Source organism: Osmia bicornis, chromosome 2 (assembly GCF_907164935.1).
Source record: "Osmia bicornis bicornis chromosome 2, iOsmBic2.1, whole genome shotgun sequence".
Taxonomy (NCBI): Eukaryota; Metazoa; Arthropoda; class Insecta; order Hymenoptera; family Megachilidae; genus Osmia; species Osmia bicornis.
This window is the reverse complement of record NC_060217.1, coordinates 709,885-733,472: the sequence shown is the minus strand read 5'-3', so window position 1 is coordinate 733,472 and position 23,588 is coordinate 709,885. Positions and strand designations below refer to the sequence as shown.

Below are 23,588 nucleotides of genomic sequence, written 5' to 3'. Positions count from 1 at the left end.
TTTCTTTGCTTATTAAATAAGCTCATCGAAGGGGAATAACATTTATGATTGTATTCCTCTTCTGGGCCACGGCTGAGGAGCCCTTTTATTTCACTTTTTTCAGTTATTTGTATAATTTTATCCCTCTTTATAGGCCAAGGCCACCCCTTTCAGTTATTAATTATTTTATTCTCCTTTATAGGACAAATCCACGTCTCCTAATTATTTATTATTTTATTTCTCTTTATGGGCCTCGCGGGGATCACCCTTCCCAGTTATTGTTTATCCTATTCCTACCCTTTATGGGCCAAGGCTTCCCTTTGCTTTAAAGGGAAATTCAGGTCAAATTTTGTCCACCAGAGGGCGATAAATTTATTCGTACTTTAGTTCTGCGTTTTACCGCCAGAGGTCGCTGTCACGAACGCCGAAAGCGTGATTTCAAGGATGATTTGTGGGATGCATGGCTACAAGTGAAGCAGGGTGATAAGAGGAACAGACATTTAAGGGATGGGGAGATGTAAGGGTGTACGGGATAGAAAGGTGTAAAGGATAGAGGGATATTAGGCATACAGAGATGTAAAGGATGCAAGGATATAAAGAAAACAGTGATATAAAGGATGCAGTGATGTAAGGAATGCTGGGATGTAAATAATACAGATTTATAAGGGGTGCAGAGATGTAAAGGAATCGGGAATGTAAAGGATGCACACGGGAGTAATAAAATCAACACATTCGTCCTCCTAATGAGTTTATTTAATAAGCTAAGAAGAAATATACAGCAAATTAAATCAACGCAGAAAATAAAATAAGGGTATATGTATGTTTAGCAGGTAAATCTGCACCCCTCGACAGTTGCTATAAGCACACCCAATTTATCATTTTTTACTTTAATGCTAATAAATTTTTATCTTTTTCTTCGTAATTATCCTAATTGCTATGGACGATCACTTTTTTCTTGCTGCTTTACTTTTGGTCTGACAATGAGAAGACAGATTGTTAAAGAATTTTCATAGTAAGTAATACACGTATACATGCAAATATTTAGAAATATATGATTATTTTGTTAAATGCTTGGAAAAAATCATATGGACCTATAAAAAGGGGGTGAGGCAAACAAATAATAGATCTTGGCATACTATTTCTTATACGAAATATCAACGAAAATGTTTACAATCCGCTTCTTAACCACTGGTTTATCGCTTCCGGTCCATTCTACAGACCGATCTTTGTCCGCTCAGTGTCCACTTAACTATCAACCATTCAATCCGCTAGAATGTTTCATAATACGCTTCCCATCCGCTCTAAATTCATTCGTCGTCCGAATGGACTACAAATTCGGCCATCTGACTACAAATTGCACATTTCATATCGCTTATGTTGCTAATTTGCAGAGGTTGGCTACTCGTATTATTATTATTTTAGATTTTAGAGTCGCATGTAAAGTAACATAGGCAACAATTATCTATGCGATAATGAAGTACAATTGACAATCGCTAACAAAGCAGTTTATCTTATATACACTTTTTACAAACTCCTTGGAATCAGGAAATGTTTGAATGCTGCTTACTGTTGCAACGTCGATTAGATGACCTTCCATTGAATCAAGGGTGCGATGCAATCTTTTCTCGCAATTGCGATGAATGTTATTTAAATAAACGCGGTAGGCGTTGATCATGTCATCAGGAAACTTATTTTTATAAAGGAATTAACCGAGATAATGCAACTGATGAACACATTGTTGGAATTATTAAAGGAGGATGTACATATGCGGTTGATGATTGTTCAGATTGATAAGAATATTTTAGTACTCATAGGAATTTTATTAAAATATTACGTCTTTTTCATAACGAATTATGTAAAATGACAAGCAATTTTCATTGTTTGAGAAATTTCCTTTTAGTATTACAATTTTCAGTTTAATTTTTTAAATTAAAAACTTTTTATTTAGTAGACATTCGAATGCTTTAAAACATAATTAAGTGATTTTATTTCTAAAATTTTAATACTTGAAATATTCAAGGTCAATACACTTATACTGTTTTATACTGATGTCTCTTATATAAATTTTCTAACTTAAACAGGTACAAATTATGATCGCAAACAACTACTCACCTAATCACTGTTTCTTTTTCAGGGTGACCAAGGAATCCAAGGTTTTCCTGGATCTCCAGGACTGTCGGTTCGTACAGATCTCCATTCCATTAAAAGTTCGTTCCTTGAGTTTCAATTTTTACATTCAAGGCTTTCCTGACTCTTCGAATTTTCAAGTCTAAAGTCATTTTAAATTCTACAAACTATGAATCTAAATACTCCGACTAATTTGAGAAAATTTTTTGTGAATTTCGTTCTACAAATTTTGTTTGAACATAATTTTAGAAACACAAAAGTTTCTCAAAGGAAATAACTATAATTGCATAGAAAATTTTATTGTAGCAGACTTTTTCTAATTTCTTATAAAATATTGTACAACATCCTTCTTCATCTCTAGAATGGTTTCCCTAATTTTATTTTAAACGAAGCAGAAACAATGTATATTTTAGAAGTATTAGTCTTCCAGAGAAACAGAAATAAAAGCGAGTACCTTTTTTACTCTACAATTCCGTTGTTGTCGACTAAAGTCGTCTTCGCAAATAGGTCAAGTGTACTTTATGACAAGTAGCGATGGGTTTAAGTTGTTTAAACGTTAATCCGTTTTCTACATACTTTTAAATAATAGAATAATAAAGTAATACATGAAATATTTCATATTCGCAAAAATCGTTCAATAAATAATTCTTCAAAAATTTAAATAGAACGCGTCCTTATAAATAACATTTTCGTTTTAAATATTTTATTACAGTACTTGTTAATCATTTTCTTCTACCCACGTAACATTTCAAAGTGCAAATTATAAAATCCTAAGTCCTACTCGTAATTTCTAATTAAGACTTAATAATTCACAAAAATTACAATTAACTCCACATAAAATAAGGAATAACCAAAGTAACTCGATAAATATTTTGGAAAAAATCAATTCATCATATTGATTAGTGTATGCCCTGAAAAGATCTCAGAGAAACGAGGTGATCCTTCATCGGCGAGGACCTGTTCCTTCGTATCGAGGCCCTGCAAATAAAATCAAAAAAGGACGTGTCAAAGAAACGTGAAATAATAAAATTCTTGGCCACAGGGTAACACTGGCCTAGCCGGTGTAATGGGACCAGACGGTCTGGACGGATGCAACGGGACCGATGGACGTGCCGGTTCACCAGGAATGCCCGGTATCCATGGTGAACGTGGCCCACCAGGGCCAATGGGAGATTATGGACCCACTGGTGAACCAGGTGATGGTGGTATCAACTCCGTGGGCGTGAAGGGTATTCGTGGAAATCCAGGTGTTGATGGACCAGAGGTAACGAACTTAATCGGTAATTTAACGTTTTTCAATCAGGTAACTAACGAGGGTTCTCTCCAAATGTCAGACATTCATTCTTATATCACTGAACTGTGATATTGGCCATTAAGATATTGCAGAGAATTTTTTTCTTTCTATCTTTATTCCATTTGAAAGACGGATGATCAAAAATGGTTAAAATGGTTCTTTCAACAAATACAATTTTAAATATAAAAAATCTACGCTCACACGATTTTTAAATAATATCTTAAATCGAAAAGGAATGTCCTTCTTGTGCATTATAAAAATAACGACTCGTTGTGCCTCTGAAAGTACAATTTTAACAAATAATTGAAGACATTATTACAAAAAAAATTTGTTTTTGTAAAAATATCATTACACGTTTATTCACTCGTATCTTCAATTATATTAAATTTTGAAGAATGATAAACATATATTTGCTTATTAAATCTACAATGAATAAGTTATAAAAAAGGTTATAATGATTTTACTACAAAAGTAGAACGAAACCTATTTTCTATTGACATTTTCAGTTCTGAAAGAATCATGAGCTTGACCATATTTCCCTGTACTGAATACAAAAACCGTTCAGTGATACCAAGAATTTGTTGAAGCAACTTGAATAATATTGTCCAGTAGGATGCAAACTTAATAATGAACTTTACCATTGTCCCAGTGAATTCAAGGCACGTGCAAATCTGTCCTCGTGATTAGGTTGAATCCTATCAACATGGTTCGATCGTTGGAATTTAAATGCATTCAGTTAGTTTGTTTCCCAGAAAACGCAATTCACGTTGGGTGTAAAGTTACATGGGACGGGTAGAGAAAATTGTTGTTTCTTCGTTGAAGGATTTCCCTTCGTGGATAAATCCTGTCGACTAAAATGTAACTGTTCTCAGGGCGTAACTCGAAGACGGACTAGAGGAAATAGTTGGACAGAAGGTTATAGAACTGCAAGTTCGTCGGTGGTAGTACTTTAGGAACGTGACGAGAATCCGAGGAAACTCGTCGAGATGCTGCAGAAATTTCTTCCTTCGCTTGGATAATGTCGACAGCATTTACTTTCCGAAAAGTTTCAATCGGATATTGAGATCGTTTGTTGCAATTGATGTTCGCGTTCATTAACCTGATGCTTTAGAATATTCCCCGTAACTGAAGATTCAAAAAGGTGCTTCAAATGTAATGAGATCAATTATCGAATACTGAGAAAATGAATCTGGTTGAAGAGTTTAAACTAAAGAATCGAATCTATCGTTAGATTTCATATTCGTGATTGATTATCTTAGAACGTTTTAATACCTATTTTATTATTGTATAATAAATAGTTGCGAAAAAGTAGTGTAGAGATATTTCAAAAAAATATGTTTAATTATTTAATAACATCAAAGAAAATTTCTTTGTTTTATATCTATTAATCTTTTGGTAACGAATTTTCAGCACTCGTGTTATTTATAAATTTTCGAAATCATTATAAGTATAATCGAAAGTCTGTTTAGATTGCTCAAAAAAAGGATTACGGTACATATTTGTACCATTAGTCTTAAGATATTGTATGCAAATGAATCAACGGTCCTTTCTGACAGAATAATTTCAAAGATAACGTGGTTCATATTGAAACTGTTTTATAATTGATATAAAAAGTGTCAGTCTTTAAAATATAAGTACTGGTACACATATGCACCAGGAGGTCTCAAAGAGTTAAATGGAATATTAAACATACCTCATAATTGCAAAAAAAACTTTAGGATTCTTCACTAACATTGCAATCATTTTTGCAATCATTTCAGTGCAATCATTTTTAAAGAATTTTGAATTAAAATCTGAAATCTTTTAGTCTTCGGGTTTGACAACATTTATTATAGCAAAAAATTGATTTCCTTTTTAATTAAGATTTATTAATCAAATTATTAAAAGGTTTGAATGACAAATTGAAACCTTCCACGAAAATACATGCTGGTATAGATTATTCTAATCCTATGAAACGTTTATATTGTTAGTCTAAAGGAACTTTGACAATATACATGAGACGCTCGCTCGTTTTTATTATTTACACTGTTTCACGGTATTCGTAATAATACTAAAAAATCTTGAAATAAATCAGTAATATTTCCACTGACAATGAGATTGGGACTTGGACGACGTCCAAAACCTTAAAACCCGAACACTTTGAATTACAGACTAAAATTCTTCATTAAATCTAAGTCATGATGGTTCATAAAATTTCCCTCGTGGTAATCAATAAAATCAATACTTTTCAATTTTATTCCATCTATGCACAAATTCAAATAATTGCCCATTAAGGGGTTAGGCCACTCTAGAGCAAGCAAAAATAGGCATATTTTGGGAATTTTTTTTTTTAAATGATGAAATAAATCCAAATTCTGTAAGCATGCCTTTATTTTACAACTAATAAACTTTAAAAATTAATTTTTGTATAGTGATTCAAGTCAAAATATGGGCTCTCTAGCATTTCTTCGATGACGCCTTTTTTTGTAGGGCTAAACAGATCCTGCAGTTTTTAACTTAGGATAAAAAACCAAAATATTTTCGATTATATATGAGAACAGCTACCGAACTACGTAGGATTTTTTTGATATATTGATTTTTGCAAAAATGGCGTATGTTTTAAGAGAAAATGTAAAATTTCAAGAAAAAATCGCCAGAAAATTATTTATAACAAAAGAACTATGCAATATAATGAAAAAATCCTACGTAGTTCGGTAGAAAATTTAGTTTTGAATATATGTTAAATTTTCAAATCGATTCGTGATGATCTGTTTGATTTGTGTTCGGCCAGTTTGAAAAATGCAGTTTCGAGAAAAATGGGGCTACGCCAGAATTCGAAATTCGAGTACTTAGAGATTTTTCCCACCCATATTCCTTTGCCATATCATTTTTAAGACATTAAGGCACCTTTTAAGAAAAAAAAAAATGTCAATTTCACAAAATTCTAGAGTGGTCTAACCCCTTATAAAAGTAACTTTTGCTTTCACAGGAAGAAGTCCACAGAAGAATACCAACAATATCTCAGTTATTCTGAAACTATGCTTCCACCACAGCCGTGTTAAATAGTGAAATTTCTGTTTAGGGTTACCCAGGACCATACGGGATTCCCGGTGAAATTGGTTATCCAGGAGAAACCGGCGACATGGTGAGTAAAGGATCACGATTCATTGGTTGGTATCTCGCTTCAGGTACCGTAACGAGCGATCGGGCCAACCGGAAGGGTTCGTGAACCTCTTACGAGCGTTTAGGTCGTGCCATTCGTTCGCCAAGGTACGCGGCGAGTCAGAGAAGAAAGGGACGAGATAAAGAAAGAGAGAGAAAGAAGGGCCCGGTGGTGGTTAAGCGTGTCTCGTTCCTTTTTGCAAGACGCCACCTGCTCGCATGAAATATCGTCTGGTTGGCTAAGTGTTCCTCGGCAATATTTAACGGACACGCCGGAAAGACTGCGAACCAGAAGAGGTTCAGAAGAATTTAAAAGAATGCACGGGTCGCGATATCGCGCGATAAGCTGCTCGTGGTGGAATCCCCTTACACGGTCTTCGTAAAAATTGCCGCGAAACGATCATGTAACCATCTTTTGTCCATTCCTCGCCTCCTCGCCTTTTTTCGCTGAGATAAAAATCGGCTCCGAGCGGCGAACAGCACTTCACAAAATAGATTGCTGATGGAACACTGTAGATCCTGGCTCTTTGGCCGATAACGTGTTCATTTTTGATACCGCGTATAACTTTATTTCCGGTACCTTTATATTTGACCATCTTCTTCTTATTTTGATATTTATATCGTGATAAGTATTTTTTTATTCATACGTAAAGGATTAAAGGTTAGGTTAGGTTTATTAGGTTAGGTTAATTATTCAATATCAAATAACCAATTTTGTGATATAAAACGATTAACACGATTTCCTGACGTAAAATATTAATTTTGATAATATTAATTTAAAGCTTAAAGTTTGATAAAAATGACTACATACACTTTTCATCAATATTTTTAATGTAAAACAACTGGTCCTTCGTTAGAACAAACAATGAATCAATCAATTTACAAAGGAAAAAAGAATTAAAAACTGAATATGATTACTATCAGGTGTACAAATTAATTTGGTGCTTTGACTATGGCGCTTTCTTAATTACCATTTTAAATTTGAATATTTTCCCGCGCTTCTGGGTATTTGAAAAGTGGCGTGGGAATATGGTAATAATAAAAATTACTTTAATAATTGCAGCTACCATGATATTTTTAAAATAAATCCACAATTACAAAAAAAAAGACAGAATTAATACTTGAACAGCGAAGCCTGGGCCAATAGTGACCCAAACTTAAAGTTAAAACCCAAAGTTAAATATATAATTTTTTGACCAAAATGTTTCATAGAATGAAAGAACAATTTTTAAAGAAACAATGTAAAATTTAAAAAATGGAAATAATACGAAATACAAAGTTAAATTAACACTAGAACTATCGACGTTTAATGCACGCTTATTTTTAAGTTTAAAATAATGTAGAAAATTAAATAGGTAAAGGACGAAACATAATTTGATATGTGCATCCATTCTTTATCTCGACAATAGTCAAGATATACATTTAAACAAAAATAGCTCAGTAAAATTTACAATTTAAAATAAAAAACTTGTAACCAGTCATTTTGATTGGTTTGGTAGTTCTAATGTTAAAATTGTGGCTCTCTCCAACGTCCACTATCCGAGGATTAAAATTTGTACACCTGATATTATACTGACAATATAACATAGCAAATTGAAAGTTTAAATTTAAAAATTAATTATTCATAGATATCTTTAAATCTTAAAGGATGGATCAAGTAGAAAATATTTTCTATAAAAAGAGAAATATTACAAAAGAATTCAAGAACGTCTGATTGTGAGAAAAAAAAGTGGAAAGCAAAAGAACCGGATGAGACTGGACGATCAAATGGAGCAAAGGTGCCACGTGTTAATCTTTAAATACGAAACGAACCAGGATCTGCTGAAATCTGAAGCGTCGCGATCTTAGAGCTACTATCTGCTGACACGACAGTCACTGATAGCACAAGCTGTCGTCTTCTCTTGGGAGAAGATTTCACCGCGAGCGATCGGAAGCCTCCAAGAGAAACTCGAGATCTCTGTTCGTTACTTTGGTCCGTTTGAAAATCCGCCGGTACACGTGTATCCCTTTTACTTCATCCTATAAAAGATGAGAAATTGGATAGAATTTTCATCCTTCGTCGCGTAAGATACTGTATCTTGGACGTTAGACCGTCGTATTCAATTTTATTTCAAAATGCTTAGCAGACGATGCTTGAAACTGTTTATATGGTATAACCAAAATTCAGATTGTTAAAATAAATATTTTACCTTAGTAAAGAATATTCAACGACATATTTAAGTAATTTAACGTATTAACAGAAAGACTGACCATTTAAAATGTTTATTTAGTGAAATATGTAGTTTTTGTTGATCGATAAATGATCTATAAAAAACTTAATCTCGATAATGAACAATTTTTATGAAATATCGGAACGAAAAGAGATACATTTGTACAACAGCAATTTGTATTAAATAATGCAAACATTGAAAATTGTAATTTAAAAAATATAGTTATAGTACATATTCAGTTATGTCCATAGAACTGTGAAAACACTAAACAGATATGAATAAGAATAACAAGTAAATAGGGAAATAATTAACATTCTACAACGAACAAATTAATAAAAAGTGATGATTTTGTAGGGTTATACTGGTGCCCCCGGATTACCAGGCATGCAAGGTGAATCCGGTGAAACAGTGTTCGGTGTGAAAGGTCAATCAGGTGAACAAGGTGACAGGGGAGAAGCTGGGCCATCGAGCGACGGTAAATTCAGGAAAACGACGAAATCCACACCGGTGAAAGGTGTAAGGGGTAACAAAGGGATGCGAGGAGATTACGGAGATCGTGGCCGAAAGGGAGAGATGGGTGCTAAGGGTCCTCTAGTAAGTATCAACGCGAAATTTACTAACTACCTATTCAAACTAACTCCTTAAAAGAAGAAAGAAGTAAAACAATGAGCTTTTTGTGTCTTTCAATCTTTATCTAGTGTCACAAATGTGTGGCTCTGATATTTATCATTTTACACCATTATCCTTCACTTTACTTTTATTTACTATTTACAATTAAAAAATTAGTCATTTTGCAGCGTTTGTAAATCAAATCTGTCAAAAAAATATAATTCTATTAATAATCTTTTGTTAAAAATAAAAAGGAATTCGAAACTGTAAAAATGTAAAATTCCATGATATGTGTGTCCATCAAACTCTTATTTAATAAGCTATGAATGCAATAATTATTTATTAATTATATTGCTAGAATATTGAAAACCTAATTCAAAAATGATCAATGAATTTTCATTGATAAAATTTCTATGCCAATTCACGTCATGAAAATACACCGTTAAAATGATTTAAAATATAAAGAGGAAGTCTTTCGGCGAAGCAAAAGCGAGCATAAAAATACGGAAGCTTGAAAATTGAATGATAATCTCGACGGATTATCGTATTCATGGTTTATGCGATATTTTCACGCAGGGTCGACCAGGCTTTCCCGGCATCAAAGGTATGAAAGGAGAACAAGGTGACGACGGTCCGAGAGGTAAACAGGGTGTAGAGGGTCCGCCAGGACCCGCAGGAGAAAAAGGAGATAAAGGAGCTCCAGGTTATGCTGGTAATCCTGGAGTCGACGGAACTGATGTAAGTATTATGGTTTTCATCGTTTTCTAAGAAATTCAAAATTACTACTCGACTATTTTATAAACACAAAAGTTTCTAGCAGTATGGGGTATTCTATCAGTAACGTATTATACTTTATTATTATGTTATTATAAAGTAGAACATAACAAACCATACCTATGGTCATAATTATATTTTTAATTTACTTTAAAACCATTGAATATTTTTCTTGCTTAATCAGCACAAAGTAAGAGCTGAAATATTCGCAAAACGTAGGAACAATTAAGTTTTACAAATGACTTTTCAACAATAATAATTATTATTAAGAAATCGACAATTCATTGACGAATGTATGCAGACTTCTTTTATTGCAATGTCACAGCTTTTCTGTAACCAAAATATTTTGATTAAAAATATTAATATATAAGAATGCCTTAAATATGTTGGAAACTTTTGCATAGTACAAGCTTAAAAAATGTCTATTTATTATATTTTATGAAAATCTAGGGTGAATCAGGAGAGCCAGGAAATCCTGGACCACCGGGTAAACAAGGAGCTGCTGGAGAGCCTGGAAAATATATACCAGAACTGGACGAAATAATTCAAGGAAATATTGGAATTCAAGGGGACTTAGGTTCGTGTTTTATTAATATTCATCTAAACAAAATGAGAAACATTTTAGGATATTCATCAACCATACTTCGTATGCACGTTTCTCAATTGTAATCTACTAAACAAACCTCTTGAAAAAAAATTACTAATAATGTAATTTAGACATTATACTAAAATTCTATACCTTGTATAAAAAAGAAATCAAAAAGGGAAATTTTACACTATATATTTTTTTGAAATCTAAAGAAAAAGGCTTTCCAAAATTAAAGATACTTGTAACAATTAATATCAATGTTCAAGAATTCACGAATTCATAAATATTGTTGAGATCATATCTTTCTCGAAAACCGAAACTTCATTTCTGTAAAATAGAATTTTCTAAAACTCAAGACTTTGTATTATACATAAACCTCAAAATGAATACAATAATTTTTTCTTCTCCCAATATGTATATCAGAATGTAAATAAAATTTTAACAAACATTATTTGTATTATTCAGGACCACCTGGTAAACCAGGAGAGCCAGGAACGCCTGGTTTACCTGGAAAAGTAGGTTACATCGGGCCACCTGGTCCCCCGGGACCTTCAGGTCCTCCCGGCTCGCCAGGATTAAAAGGATCTTCCGTCAAAGGAGAGCCAGGAGACGATGGTATGCATTATTGAATAACTCATAGAATTCACTAAACGGAAATACCGAGAATTCGTCGAATCGATTCAGAAAATGTTGTATTGAACTTTCTTAGGTCTTCCCGGAGTAATGGGTTCTCATGGTCCTCACGGTTTACCGGGTTTACCTGGACCTTTTGGACCAAAAGGATATCCTGGAATAACGATCATTGGACCGCCAGGTATTGACGGTAAACCTGGATATCCTGGAATTTCTGGATCACTTGGAGATCGTGGTGATCCTGGTCCACAAGGTAACAATCACATTCTATCATTATTTCAGTTAAATCATTTGTTGCAATCTGTTGATTTAATAACAATTTAACGTTTTGATTAATCAGGTCCAAAAGGTTTCCCCGGAAAAGGAATCAGAATTCGTGGTCCACCAGGCGAGCGTGGTTTACCAGGAACACCAGGTATCTCTGGACGCGATGGAAGGCCTGGTGAATTTGGTGTCTTTGGCCCAAAAGGTATCCGAGGTGACGATTGCGGCATTTGTTCACCAGGTAAGTTCTATCAATAAATTATTCAAATTGTAGCTGAAATAGATAAAAAATTTTCAGTTTGCATTGTCAAATCTTTGGCAAATCAATTATTATAATTACAAGAAAATTAAACATGGAAGGGAAAATATTATTCAAGTAAAATTTTGCATTTAAAAATTTAGATCAATATTCCTCCATTATAAATATAAATAAATAACGTGGCAAAAAATCATCAGGAACATTTTAATTGAGTAATTAAATGAGACACAATTATTTAAAATCTATCAATACTAAAAATGTAATATTTAAAACTTACACTCTGTGAACCCTACTTTCAAAATCTATAACTTAATATTGTTAAATTGTTTCGCTTGAACTACTACTGTCGAGACGATATCAGCTTACTGGCGTGACTAATAACATAATGGTAGTTCTTAAATAAATCAGTTATTGCTGTACATATCCTCAATTTGCAACGAAGTTATAACATTATCGAACATTAATCTTGTTTGATAATTTACTTTTGTCATTAAGTCCCATCAGGTATTTTTCTACGTTAAATTGAAAATATTCATCGTTCAAAACATTAATTCCCTTTAATTCTAAAATAAAGTATTATAAGGACCAACGAAATATCATAAAAATATTTTATCGTACAGTTTTACAATACTGCGTTTAAAAATCAACTCTCCTTGTAAAATTGTTATATGTGGATATTCATACATACTGAAATGTATAAAATCCATTATTTATATCCCATATCCTGTGTAATAATAATCATAACGTTAACAGCTTCACAGTACAGTTTCATTGAACAAAAATAAACTACTGCAAATGCAATAATTTATTACTGTTTCAAAATTTGAATTTCATGAATAATTTCTGTTAAAAATTATACCTCAGTATGTCGCTAATATTTTTGAAATATTCTCGCCAAAATATTCAAACTATTAATACAGAAAATATATTTTTTAAACCAAAAATTCGAAAACTGTTATAAATAAACATTGGCGTACTTGGACTTTCTTCTGGGGTGAGCCAAGCCCCTTAGAAATTTTTAGAATTTGAAATTTTTGAATTCTGTGATATTGGAATTTAAAAATACTAAAATGTTGGTATCCTGGAATTTGGAAATTCTGAAATGTTGATATTTTGATTAGAATTTTACAGTCTCAGAATTTTTGAATTTTGGAATTCTGAAATGTAGGAAATCTGAAATTTTGAAATTTTTGTATTTGAAGCTTTTGAAATTCTGGAATTTTTGAATCTTAAAATCTTTTAGTGGTGAGGGATCTCATTTGTGGGAAGAGGTCAATCCAATTGTGGAAATGAGCCTTAGTTATACCAATATATGTATATAGAATAACAGGCAAATATAAAAATTACATACGTAAAATTAAAAAATTGCAAACGTATTTTGAAAATGACTAAAAAGAAAATAGTCATTTTGAAAATGACTACACACATGTTTGTTAAAATCTCTTCCATCTTTTAAAGCTTTACCAATGTGTTGTGTTAGTAAAACATAAATTCAAACTATTCTCCGAGACGAGTATAATTAAAATATTCTTTTGATTTTAACAAGCCAACCACACAACCGACAAGAATATACACAGCCAATTTGCTTGTACTATTTGCTGTATCTTGTCGACGATGCAATTAATAACTATACAGATCAAATAATATCGATTGCCCGAGTTCCCCCAGGAGGAGGTTGCTGTGTCTGAAGACCCGCCCTAACTGCGTCCCCATCTACCCTCTTTTCGTGCAAATTTCTAATTTCATTCAAAATTATTCTTTCAAGATCATTTTGATGCAAGTTTGCAAAACGTCTAATCCTTTGACTGTTATGCATACGAATAACAAAAAAAGAATTTTTGAGAAATCTTTCCGATATATGTGAAGTAAATAAAAGCATTTTAACTACTTTGAAATAGGTTCTTTTATGAGAATTTGCAAAATTCCTAATGGAGAAATTAATAGTAATGTGCAATCGCATACATACCCTGTCTACTTAAAAATATTAAAGGTTCCTTGTAGAAACATTTAAGAAAATTTTCTTCCTATATTTCCTAAATATCAATTTGAAGATAATAAACGTGAAATGCAAGAGAACCTAGCCTGAACTGCGAAATAAGCCATAGATGAAAATGTTACTACTCACGAGTATAACAGGTATACCCGCAGTCACTATACTCGCCAAAAGCTACGTACGTTTGATTGAGGTATCAGAGTTTCATAGTCTGAACGAGGCCTAAGTGAGATCACATTGCTACTAAAGTCTGGGAAGAGACTATGACCTCAAAAGAAAATTCCATGGAAGTCATTAGCGAAGTCATCAGGCAGGATTCAGCTAATTCAAAAGGTTGTGACAAAAATCTGGGAAAAAATTGAAAATATTTGAATTATTTTTATATCCATTCTTCATTATTAACTATTTTTCAACAATTTTAAACGTCGATTCCAGTAAAGCTGTATGCAAAGTTACAATTGATGAATTTTTAGACAATTTAAGAAAATTTGAATTGTTACTTATTAAAATTGGAAATTATTGTATTTTGGGATTAATTTAAAATAAAATAATAAGATACTCACACCCTTTCCTCGTGGAGAATCGTCGAAAAAATAAAAAATAAACTGTAAATACAATCCGTGAATAATAATTAGTCGACGAACAAATGCTGGCTTTATGTTTGCAGTCAGAAAAGTTAAGCAGAGCCACGTGCAATTTGGAAATAATTCATAATATTTACATATGTAGCAGAAGTGAGTCTGTTTTCACGTTAATTAATGGAATGCAACACTACTCTCAAGACCACTTTATCTTGAAAATCAAAACAACAATTGTACGCATAAACACTGAATCTAAAGACCGCATTGCGCGCAGCCACGAAACTTTCTAGAAGAAAAATTTAATTAATCATACGAGGGGGACAAGCGTTGAAAAATATAAACACATGTTTTTATTTCGAGATTTTCTTATTGTCGAGTGTTTATTAAGGAAATACTGCATCCATTGGGAACAAAAACAGAATGCTACGAAATAGTTTCAATAAAGATTATTATTTAAAATTAAGTATTATTCGTATACATGATATATTATATAGTAATATGGTAATGAAATATTTTGAATAATTGAGAACAATCATTTCAATGAATGTTAATTTAAATACAATAAATATAATAGATATTTAATTAATGCAAAGGATTTTCATTGTTAAAGTTGTAAACATATTAAAGAGTATTAAAGAGTATTAAACATATTGAAAACCAATTCTGATTTATAACTTTTCAAAATTCTCTTCAGAAATCAAGGCGTATTAGTCATGCTTAAATAAAATAAAATTTAAATTACGTATTTAATTAAGTTAATTTAAACTTATACTGAAAATTGTATAAAATGTAGTTGAAATGATATTACAAAACCAAATTATTTCATATGATCAAATATATAATCAATGAAATAATTAAATTATCCTAGAGAAAGATTGCAACATAAACTCTAATTTATTTGAAATATTTTTAAAAAATCCAAACTAAAATAAGAAATTCTTTATTTACAAGTGTTGCGCGCAGAGAATAAATTTTTTCCTCTGGGCAAAATACCGGTAATTTTAGTAAGGAAGGAAGGAGTTTAATAACGTTTATAGACACTTTTAATGTACGTAATATAATTTTAATGAACAAAAAAGGAGTGTTCAGTCACTTTACACTTTTGATGCCTTTAATTAGTAAAGGCAACTGCGTTTAAACCGTGTACTTTCAGTCGAAGCGCCGTGAGCGAATTCGTCGCGTGTTCTGAATCTTTGTAATAATAACTTTGTTTGCGCTGGTGAATGGCGAACGAGTAGTCCGATCGTCGCCGCATCGCGGTTTTTATGATCGTGACCGCGCTGACAACGCCGAAGGTCTTTCGGCGTTTGGCATAACTTTGCCTAATTTAAATTGACGCGCGCTTAATCCCGAACAACAAGAAATAGTTATTAAGCAAAGAAATATTTATATTAATCAACAAAGAAATATTTATATTTATATCAACAAAAATGAACAAAATTTTCATTTAATCTTTTCTCTTTCCATCTCAAAGTGAATAATATGATACTTACAATAATTAACAATATTTCCATAATAAAATAATAATGAACATTACCCATTATTGATAAATCAAAACGTTACCGACTTCCAGTAAAATTCCGTAGATAACCAGCATAAACTGTCAGGGCGTTCTACGTATGGCGTCGTTCGCATCGCATCGCGCCCTTCAAATATGCAAATTTCAATCATTCAAATTCAATCTGACACAAATTAAAATTACACGCTTGTAACAATTAAATTAAAAGGAGAATGTTGACATAATTACTATTAAACAATTACTGCTACAATATTAGGTATACAAAAGTATTATCGAATACAAAACATACAATATAACAATGATTATCAATTAAGTTATCCTTTCACAATTCGTTTACAAGATGAATTTATTATTATTAATGAATAGATAATAAACAAGAATAATAGATAAGTTTCGCTTATCTTCATTAACACGACGCTATGGATACGTTTTATCGCTTCGACATCCACGAGACCAATGACCAATGACAATGTTCTCCATGTTGCCTTAAAGTCTTCTTGCGAGGAATGGAGGGGGTCAGGAAAAATCGTCGTTTTCTTACGTGCGAATGTTATTGAACTTAATCGCAAAATTATTATTGATATTTGCAGATGGTTTATTTGCAATTTGTTCTAATTAACATACATAATAACAATTTATTCGAACGAACAATGTTACAAATAATAAACATTTTGTACATTGACTTATATCTTATATACTTGAGTCATACATTAATATACATACTAGTAAAAATGCATTAAATAAAATACGTAAAATATTACATTAGAATAAACTACTTTCTAACAATCTTACAGCAATCATTAATAATATCACTTCTTCAATCACAATGTTCAAACCCTATGTTTTGAGTCTTTATCAGATAATTAATTACCCTCGCATTAATTAACCTCGCATTAACCTCGAGCAAAAGCTGTGCCACTTGTGCTCGTATTTTTTTACTAGTGTCTTACCTGTTTCTACAAAATTAAACATATTGTTCACTTATTCTGTCACTTATATGTATTCATGAAGTTTCTAGATTATTATCATACAATAATTAATATTTGTTGAATAGGATTACCTGGCCCAAAAGGTGAAAGCGGTGATGCAGGACTGAACGGGTATCCTGGAACACCAGGATTTCCAGGATTGCCAGGTCCCCGTGGATTCAAAGGAACTCAAGGCAAACCGGGTATTTCCGGTCCAGGAGGATTAGAAGGCGACAGCGGAAGACCAGGTATCGCTGGACCTCAGGGACCAAAAGGAGAGAGGGGAAGAGTAATTCTACCAGATCGTGCCTTGATCGGAGAGCCTGGTGACATCGGTGAAAAAGGATTGCCGGGTATCGAAGGACCTGGAGGTCCACGAGGTGAAATTGGCTCTCGCGGTGACACAGGACCCCCAGGACCCAAAGGAGAAAAGGTAATAATATTTTAATAAAGTTCTTTTTAACATTTTACCATTTTACTGTCGAAATATTATGAACGCCAAATAATGTAAAAAATGGAAGTCTAAATCACATTCACAAATAATAAGATAATGTTTTTACAAATATGAAAAATAAAATCTGAAGCATTAAGACAACATACCGTTTCCATTCATGAAAATTTATAAAATAAGGGGCCGGCCTTTATTTTAGGGTGACCATGGTCCTCCAGGATTTTCGGGGCGTAATGGTTTTCCAGGCTCAGATGGTATTCCCGGTCCGAAAGGTGACGACGCTTTGACACCAATCGAATTGTTGCGTGGAGAACCAGGCCTTTCAGGGAGTCCTGGTTTTAAAGGTGTAGAAGGTGATAAAGGTGCAAAAGGAGAACGTGGACAATCCTCGCAATACGCTATTGATCTGAAAGGAGACAGGGGATACAAAGGAGAACGAGGGGCTCCAGGTGAGAAATAAAAGAAATTAATAATTATTTATTTAGAAGATAAATTCGTTTTAATACAATTTTATAATAAAATGGCGAAGCAGTATCAAAGTGATCAATACAGAATTTGTTCCTTGTAGGAGAGGACGGTGCTAAAGGAGCTCAAGGATGGTCAGGTGACGAAGGATTTCCTGGATTATCTGGAATTCCAGGATCCCCTGGTATATCACCTCAAGGTCCTATGGGTTTGAAAGGATACCCCGGAATGCCGGGAGAACAAGGTCTCCGTGGTCCATCGGGTACACCGGGACCACAAGGACCTGTTGGTTTTTCGGTAAATATACAAGCAATAATTACCACAAAAATAATAACCATTGATTAGTATCATTGATTAATATATATTTAACTTTTTATCTGCTATTTTAGGGTCGCATAGGCAACAAGGGTAACCGCGGTGACCCGGGTACGAATCAAACGTACGGTAATTTCGGATTAATGGGTTTGGCTGGTGAAAAGGGAGACATTGGTAGTCCTGGACCACAGGGTTTCCAAGGTAGATCTGGAATAGACGGACCGAAGGGTGTGAGAGGTGGTAAAGGTGCCCCTGGCTTAGAAGGTCAGCCAGGACTACAGGTAAAGCAATTTTTACTTATATTAAAGAACAATAAAAATCAATGCAGAGATTCAACGAATGAAATCAATCTATAGGGTGCTAAAGGTCAACGAGGTGATAGTGTGCAAGGACCTCGAGGCTTCCCTGGACTAGCTGGCCAACCTGGAATGCCTGGAAGAATGGGAGAAGCCGGCATTTCAGGTATGATTACTTTCTAATAATTTCATTCTGATTAAGCAGTTTGTCGAAAAAGCATTGTCTTAAAAAAAATAACAATTTCTTTTCAAGGACCCGATGGACCACCTGGATTTGATGGAATGAAGGGTCTTAAAGGTGAAGTTGGATTCATAGGGCGTCGGGGTGACGATGGTGACATTGGTCCCATGGGTTATTTGGGAAGAGACGGAACGCCTGGTATGCCAGGTCCTCCTGGCGAAGAGGGTGACGTTGGTGAAATCGGTGAACCTGGTCCTCGGGGTTGGCCCGGGTTGGACGGAGTTGCGGGGCTACCAGGCTTTAAAGGGGAACAAGGAAAGATCGGTGTGCAAGGTGTTCCGGGCGGTCTTGGACCACCTGGCTTTAAGGGTGTCTCCGGAGATGCTGGCCCAGATGGTTTGGACGGACTTCCGGGTGAAAACTCGTTCAGCGGACCTCAAGGTGATAGAGGTGAACCCGGTTTCATGGGAAAAATCGGTGCGCCTGGATTCCCTGGCGTTGATGGACGACCTGGACTACCTGGTGAACCTGGTCTGGCAACTGATGGATTCGATGGCATACCAGGATTGATAGGTGAACCTGGTTACGATGGATTCAATGGAATGCCTGGACCAAAAGTGTGTATTCAATTATATTAATGCTGAATCACTTTCACTATTATAGTGAAACCATTAACAGTCTTGTGAGATAATATTTTTATTTTTAACAAATCTTATTTACTATTATGTAGGGAGAAAGTGGTGATATGGGTCCTGATGGTTTGAAAGGACCAAGAGGAGACTGGGGATTCAAAGGAAGAGCAGGAACCCCTGGTATCCATGGTAGGTATGGTGGAAAAGGTGAACGAGGTCCAATGGGTCCGCCTGGTTTCAATGGTCCTAAAGGTAGACGAGGACTGGACGGTGATCCTGGTCAAATGGGTCTACCAGGTAAGCTTTGCAAACGCTTTTGGAATTAATGTTGGCGACGCAATAATTAAATCTATTTGAATACAATTTACAATTCGAAACATCTTTCATATATATTAAACATTTCATATAGACAGTTAATATTTTATGAAACAATGTTTAATTTTTCATCAGTATCTATTGCATTTTTTACAAAAATTAATATTCGTAATAATAAAAATATTGAAATACTAATGAGATTAATTTATTAATTTATTCAGGAATGCCTGGAGATCAAGGTCCTCGAGGATTACCTGGTTTGATGGGTACACCAGGACCAAAGGGACAGACAGGTGATCATGGTCTGCCATCATATGCTGAAGCAGAGAAAGGTGATTTCGGAAATCCTGGTCTCGAGGGTCTACCTGGAGTAAAAGGACAACGGGGTGATCAAGGCTACATAGGATTACCTGGTCGTAAGGTACACTGATGAAATTTGAGCAGCTAATTTTATCACGATCTCCAAGAAACACTAAATCTTAATTTTTCAAGTGTTCGTTAAAGAGAATTATTTTACTATCTTCAAATCATCATGATTTTATTATACATATTTTAAACTATAAATCCAGAATACAATACCACTTGTGCAAACTTTAAAATTTCATTCAATAGTTTCATGATTAATTTGAAAATATCTGTAGCACCAACACTCATATATGTATAAGACTTCTTTTACTACGACTACAAATATGATAAGAATGTAAGTAATTATATCAGTTTAATTTTGTAATATAACGATGTAAAATACTTCCAGGGTGAAAAAGGTAATGAGGGATTTTATGGACCAGATGGATTCCCAGGTGTGCCAGGATTCCCAGGACTTCCTGGTGACCAAGGACCTCCTGGTTTTCCAGGTAAAAATAATCTAAACTCACTAATGCATTTATTGTAATCCAGTAATAATAACAGCTGAATAAAACAATAATAAAGGAAATATTTTATTTTACGCAATATAACATATTTTTTTCAGGAGCACCTGGTGATTTTGCTGAACGAGGAGAAGCTGGACGACCTGGATTGGATGGAATACCGGGTACTCCTGGAATTCCAGGACAAAAAGGTGCTCCAGGACAATATGGACCCAATGGCCCTAAAGGAATTCGTGGAGAGATTGGTCTAACCATTCGTGGCCCCAAAGGAATTCTGGGAGATCAAGGTTACTAGTTCCTTTCAAATAGTATTTCTTGTTTTTACTATAATATATATTTTAGTTATATTTTAATATATAAAAACAATAATATTGTATTTTTATTTCTTAATCAACAATACTATAGTTTCAACAAAATTTCTAACAAAAAATTCATATACATTGATATTTAGGTCCAAAAGGATTCGCTGGTTTCCCTGGGGCTCCAGGATTACAAGGATTACCAAGTCCACCTGGACCACCAGGACCAAAGGGTTCTCAAGGAGAAGCTGGACTTCCTGGAATCTCTATTAAAGGAGAACAGGGTGAACCGGGACTGCCTGGATTCAATGGTAGAATAGGATCAAAGGGAGAAAGAGGCGACACGGGTCTTCCTGGATTTACAGGACTGCCTGGACATAAAGGAGAACGCGGGGATGAGGGCGAACCTGGTGTATCTGGAATGATAGGTTCTCCAGGTCCAAAGGTTAGTTGTTACAATTAATATTGTACATTTTATTCGATGATAACGTATGCGATTTTTAAGGATCCTAAACTTATTCGAATTAATCCTTTTCTAAAAATTATTGAATTAGGAATAATGTGACACAGAGTAAATACATCAAACATACTTCACTACTATATGTAAATTTCTACTATATTCTTTATAAAAATTACTTAATAGGGACCAAAAGGAAATCGAGGTAACAATCCATTCTCACCTTTCCCAAGGAAAGGACTACCTGGAGACACAGGACCTGAAGGATTACCAGGTATTATCAATAATAAACAGTAAAATATTTTCAAAGATCATTTTGTTTAATAACAGTTAAAAATATTGTTTAAATGACTGTTAATATAGGTTTCCCTGGGCTGCAAGGAATGATGGGTGAACCAGGCCTAGATGGACTGCCTGGAAGAGTAGGAGAACCTGGAATGATTGGGGCATTAGGACTTCCAGGACCAGAGGGCAAAGAAGGTCCTGCTGGTTATTCTGGTCCTCGTGGTGCCGTTGGACGTCAAGGACCCCCGGGTAAGAAAAATATGAATACAAAAATAACTTCAATATGAAAAAAGAAAAAAGTGAATAATAATCACTTATAAAAATTAGTAATTCTTGAAGATACTATTATTCACACCTGATTTATATTACCCGGTATATCACAAAACTGAAATGGTAATTTTTCAGGATACCCTGGAATCCCAGGAGCTCCAGCACCTCCAGCACCAGGACCACGAAACAGAGGTTTCCATTTTGCTCGACATTCGCAATCCGAAATGATACCACTCTGTCCATCAAACACTGTGAAATTATGGGATGGTTTCTCTTTGTTGCACATAATGGGCAATGGAAAACCATACGCGCAAGATCTTGGTAAGAAAAAAAAATCGAATATTTCAAACAGTAGAAAATTCGAAATGTTATTTCTTAATTAATTTGTTATTCTGTTAGCCTATCACCGGACTAATAGAAACAAATATTTTATATTAGAGTAATTGTTTTAGATCTTAAAAATTTGAAATTTAAAAATTAGAGTTTTGAAAATCTATAAAATGTATTTTGAATATACGATCTGTTTTCATTCAAGGTGCGCCCGGAAGTTGCGTGAGGAAGTTCTCCACCATGCCTTTCATGTTCTGTAACATCAACAACGTATGCGATTACGCGAATCGTGAAGATTACAGTTACTGGTTAAGTACAACTGAACCTATGCCTATGTCCATGACGCCGATACCGGCACCGGAAATCGGCAGATACATTTCCAGATGTTCTGTTTGCGAGGCACCGACTCGCGCAATCGCGGTCCACAGTCAAACCATGTCGATACCACAGTGCCCGGGTGGTTGGGATGAACTCTGGATCGGATATAGTTTCCTCATGGTAAATTCCTAAATTATTATTAGAAACATCTTCTTCTATTATTTGATGAAAGGCGTTTGATATTCATAATTTTTATAATGGAAAATGATTTATGATTTTCTTGTTAAAATTTAATATCACCTTCGAGAGACTAAATTCAACAAAATTTACAGCACAGAGACGCAGGTGCAGGTGGTGGAGGTCAATCCTTGATCTCCCCCGGATCATGTCTCGAAGAATTCCGTGCTAGACCGTTTATAGAGTGTCGAAGTCTCGGCACCTGCAACTACTTTTCCACTGCCACATCCTACTGGCTGGCCACCATCAAGGACCACGAAATGTTCCGTAAGCCTCTGCCACAGACCTTGAAGAACGACCATACGTCACGAGTCAGTCGCTGTGCAGTCTGTATTCGTCGTCGCGTCAACGAGGACGGTAGTCAGTTGAAACCATTCACGTCGAACGGACAGAAGGAGCCACTAGGCAACATCCGGTATCAACCTCAACCACGCTATCCTGATTATCAATACCCGAGGCAGGGTTCTCCAGGAAGAACAAGAAATCCGCACAGACGCATACCGTACCATTACCGAAAGAAAGGACGGTCCCGTAGACCGGACCGAACGACGGAGGTTCCGGAAGCTGCCTAAAAGTCATCGACGTGTCATGAAGTGACGTGCAGGGTAGCAGAGCGAACCCGTGTGTGTACATAACAAGATTTTCGAACCTGTTAGTTAAGTTATCGCGTCATTGTGTGGCGTAGCCGAGAGGAACGATGAATAATAAACGCCATAAGCGTGTGGCCACCTATTCGTGGCTGATGCCAAAAATTCACCGGGGACGCAAGTCCCGTTGAAACTGCCAATCGACATCCGCTTCGGGGCCCGACGAACCCCGTCGTAACGATGAATTTAAATTAACAATACATGTATGATGTATGGCTATTGTAATAACTTGTTTATGTATGTATCTGCATTGAGTATAAAATAAAAAGTCTTTTGTAGAA

The 23,588-nt window shown here is 34.6% G+C and overlaps 1 protein-coding gene across 1 annotated transcript in view; it reads left to right on the top strand.

Annotated features, from left to right (window-relative positions):
* The window catches only part of LOC114880310 (collagen alpha-2(IV) chain), a 79,012-nt gene extending 55,424 nt beyond the window's left edge, over positions 1-23,588 (top strand). Inside the window, exons 3-27 of the mRNA XM_029196186.2 lie at positions 2,114-2,158; positions 3,149-3,370; positions 6,462-6,524; positions 9,106-9,345; positions 9,937-10,098; positions 10,585-10,711; positions 11,189-11,338; positions 11,433-11,609; positions 11,697-11,861; positions 17,027-17,373; positions 17,591-17,840; positions 17,960-18,153; positions 18,246-18,452; positions 18,528-18,633; positions 18,721-19,265; positions 19,379-19,577; positions 19,817-20,016; positions 20,350-20,449; positions 20,566-20,751; positions 20,916-21,208; positions 21,407-21,494; positions 21,584-21,754; positions 21,911-22,096; positions 22,311-22,603; positions 22,756-23,588. Coding sequence (XP_029052019.1) covers positions 2,114-2,158; positions 3,149-3,370; positions 6,462-6,524; positions 9,106-9,345; positions 9,937-10,098; positions 10,585-10,711; positions 11,189-11,338; positions 11,433-11,609; positions 11,697-11,861; positions 17,027-17,373; positions 17,591-17,840; positions 17,960-18,153; positions 18,246-18,452; positions 18,528-18,633; positions 18,721-19,265; positions 19,379-19,577; positions 19,817-20,016; positions 20,350-20,449; positions 20,566-20,751; positions 20,916-21,208; positions 21,407-21,494; positions 21,584-21,754; positions 21,911-22,096; positions 22,311-22,603; positions 22,756-23,232 — 5,193 coding nt within the window. The 3' untranslated portion in view covers positions 23,233-23,588. The remainder of the gene's footprint in view (positions 1-2,113; positions 2,159-3,148; positions 3,371-6,461; positions 6,525-9,105; positions 9,346-9,936; positions 10,099-10,584; positions 10,712-11,188; positions 11,339-11,432; positions 11,610-11,696; positions 11,862-17,026; positions 17,374-17,590; positions 17,841-17,959; positions 18,154-18,245; positions 18,453-18,527; positions 18,634-18,720; positions 19,266-19,378; positions 19,578-19,816; positions 20,017-20,349; positions 20,450-20,565; positions 20,752-20,915; positions 21,209-21,406; positions 21,495-21,583; positions 21,755-21,910; positions 22,097-22,310; positions 22,604-22,755) is intronic.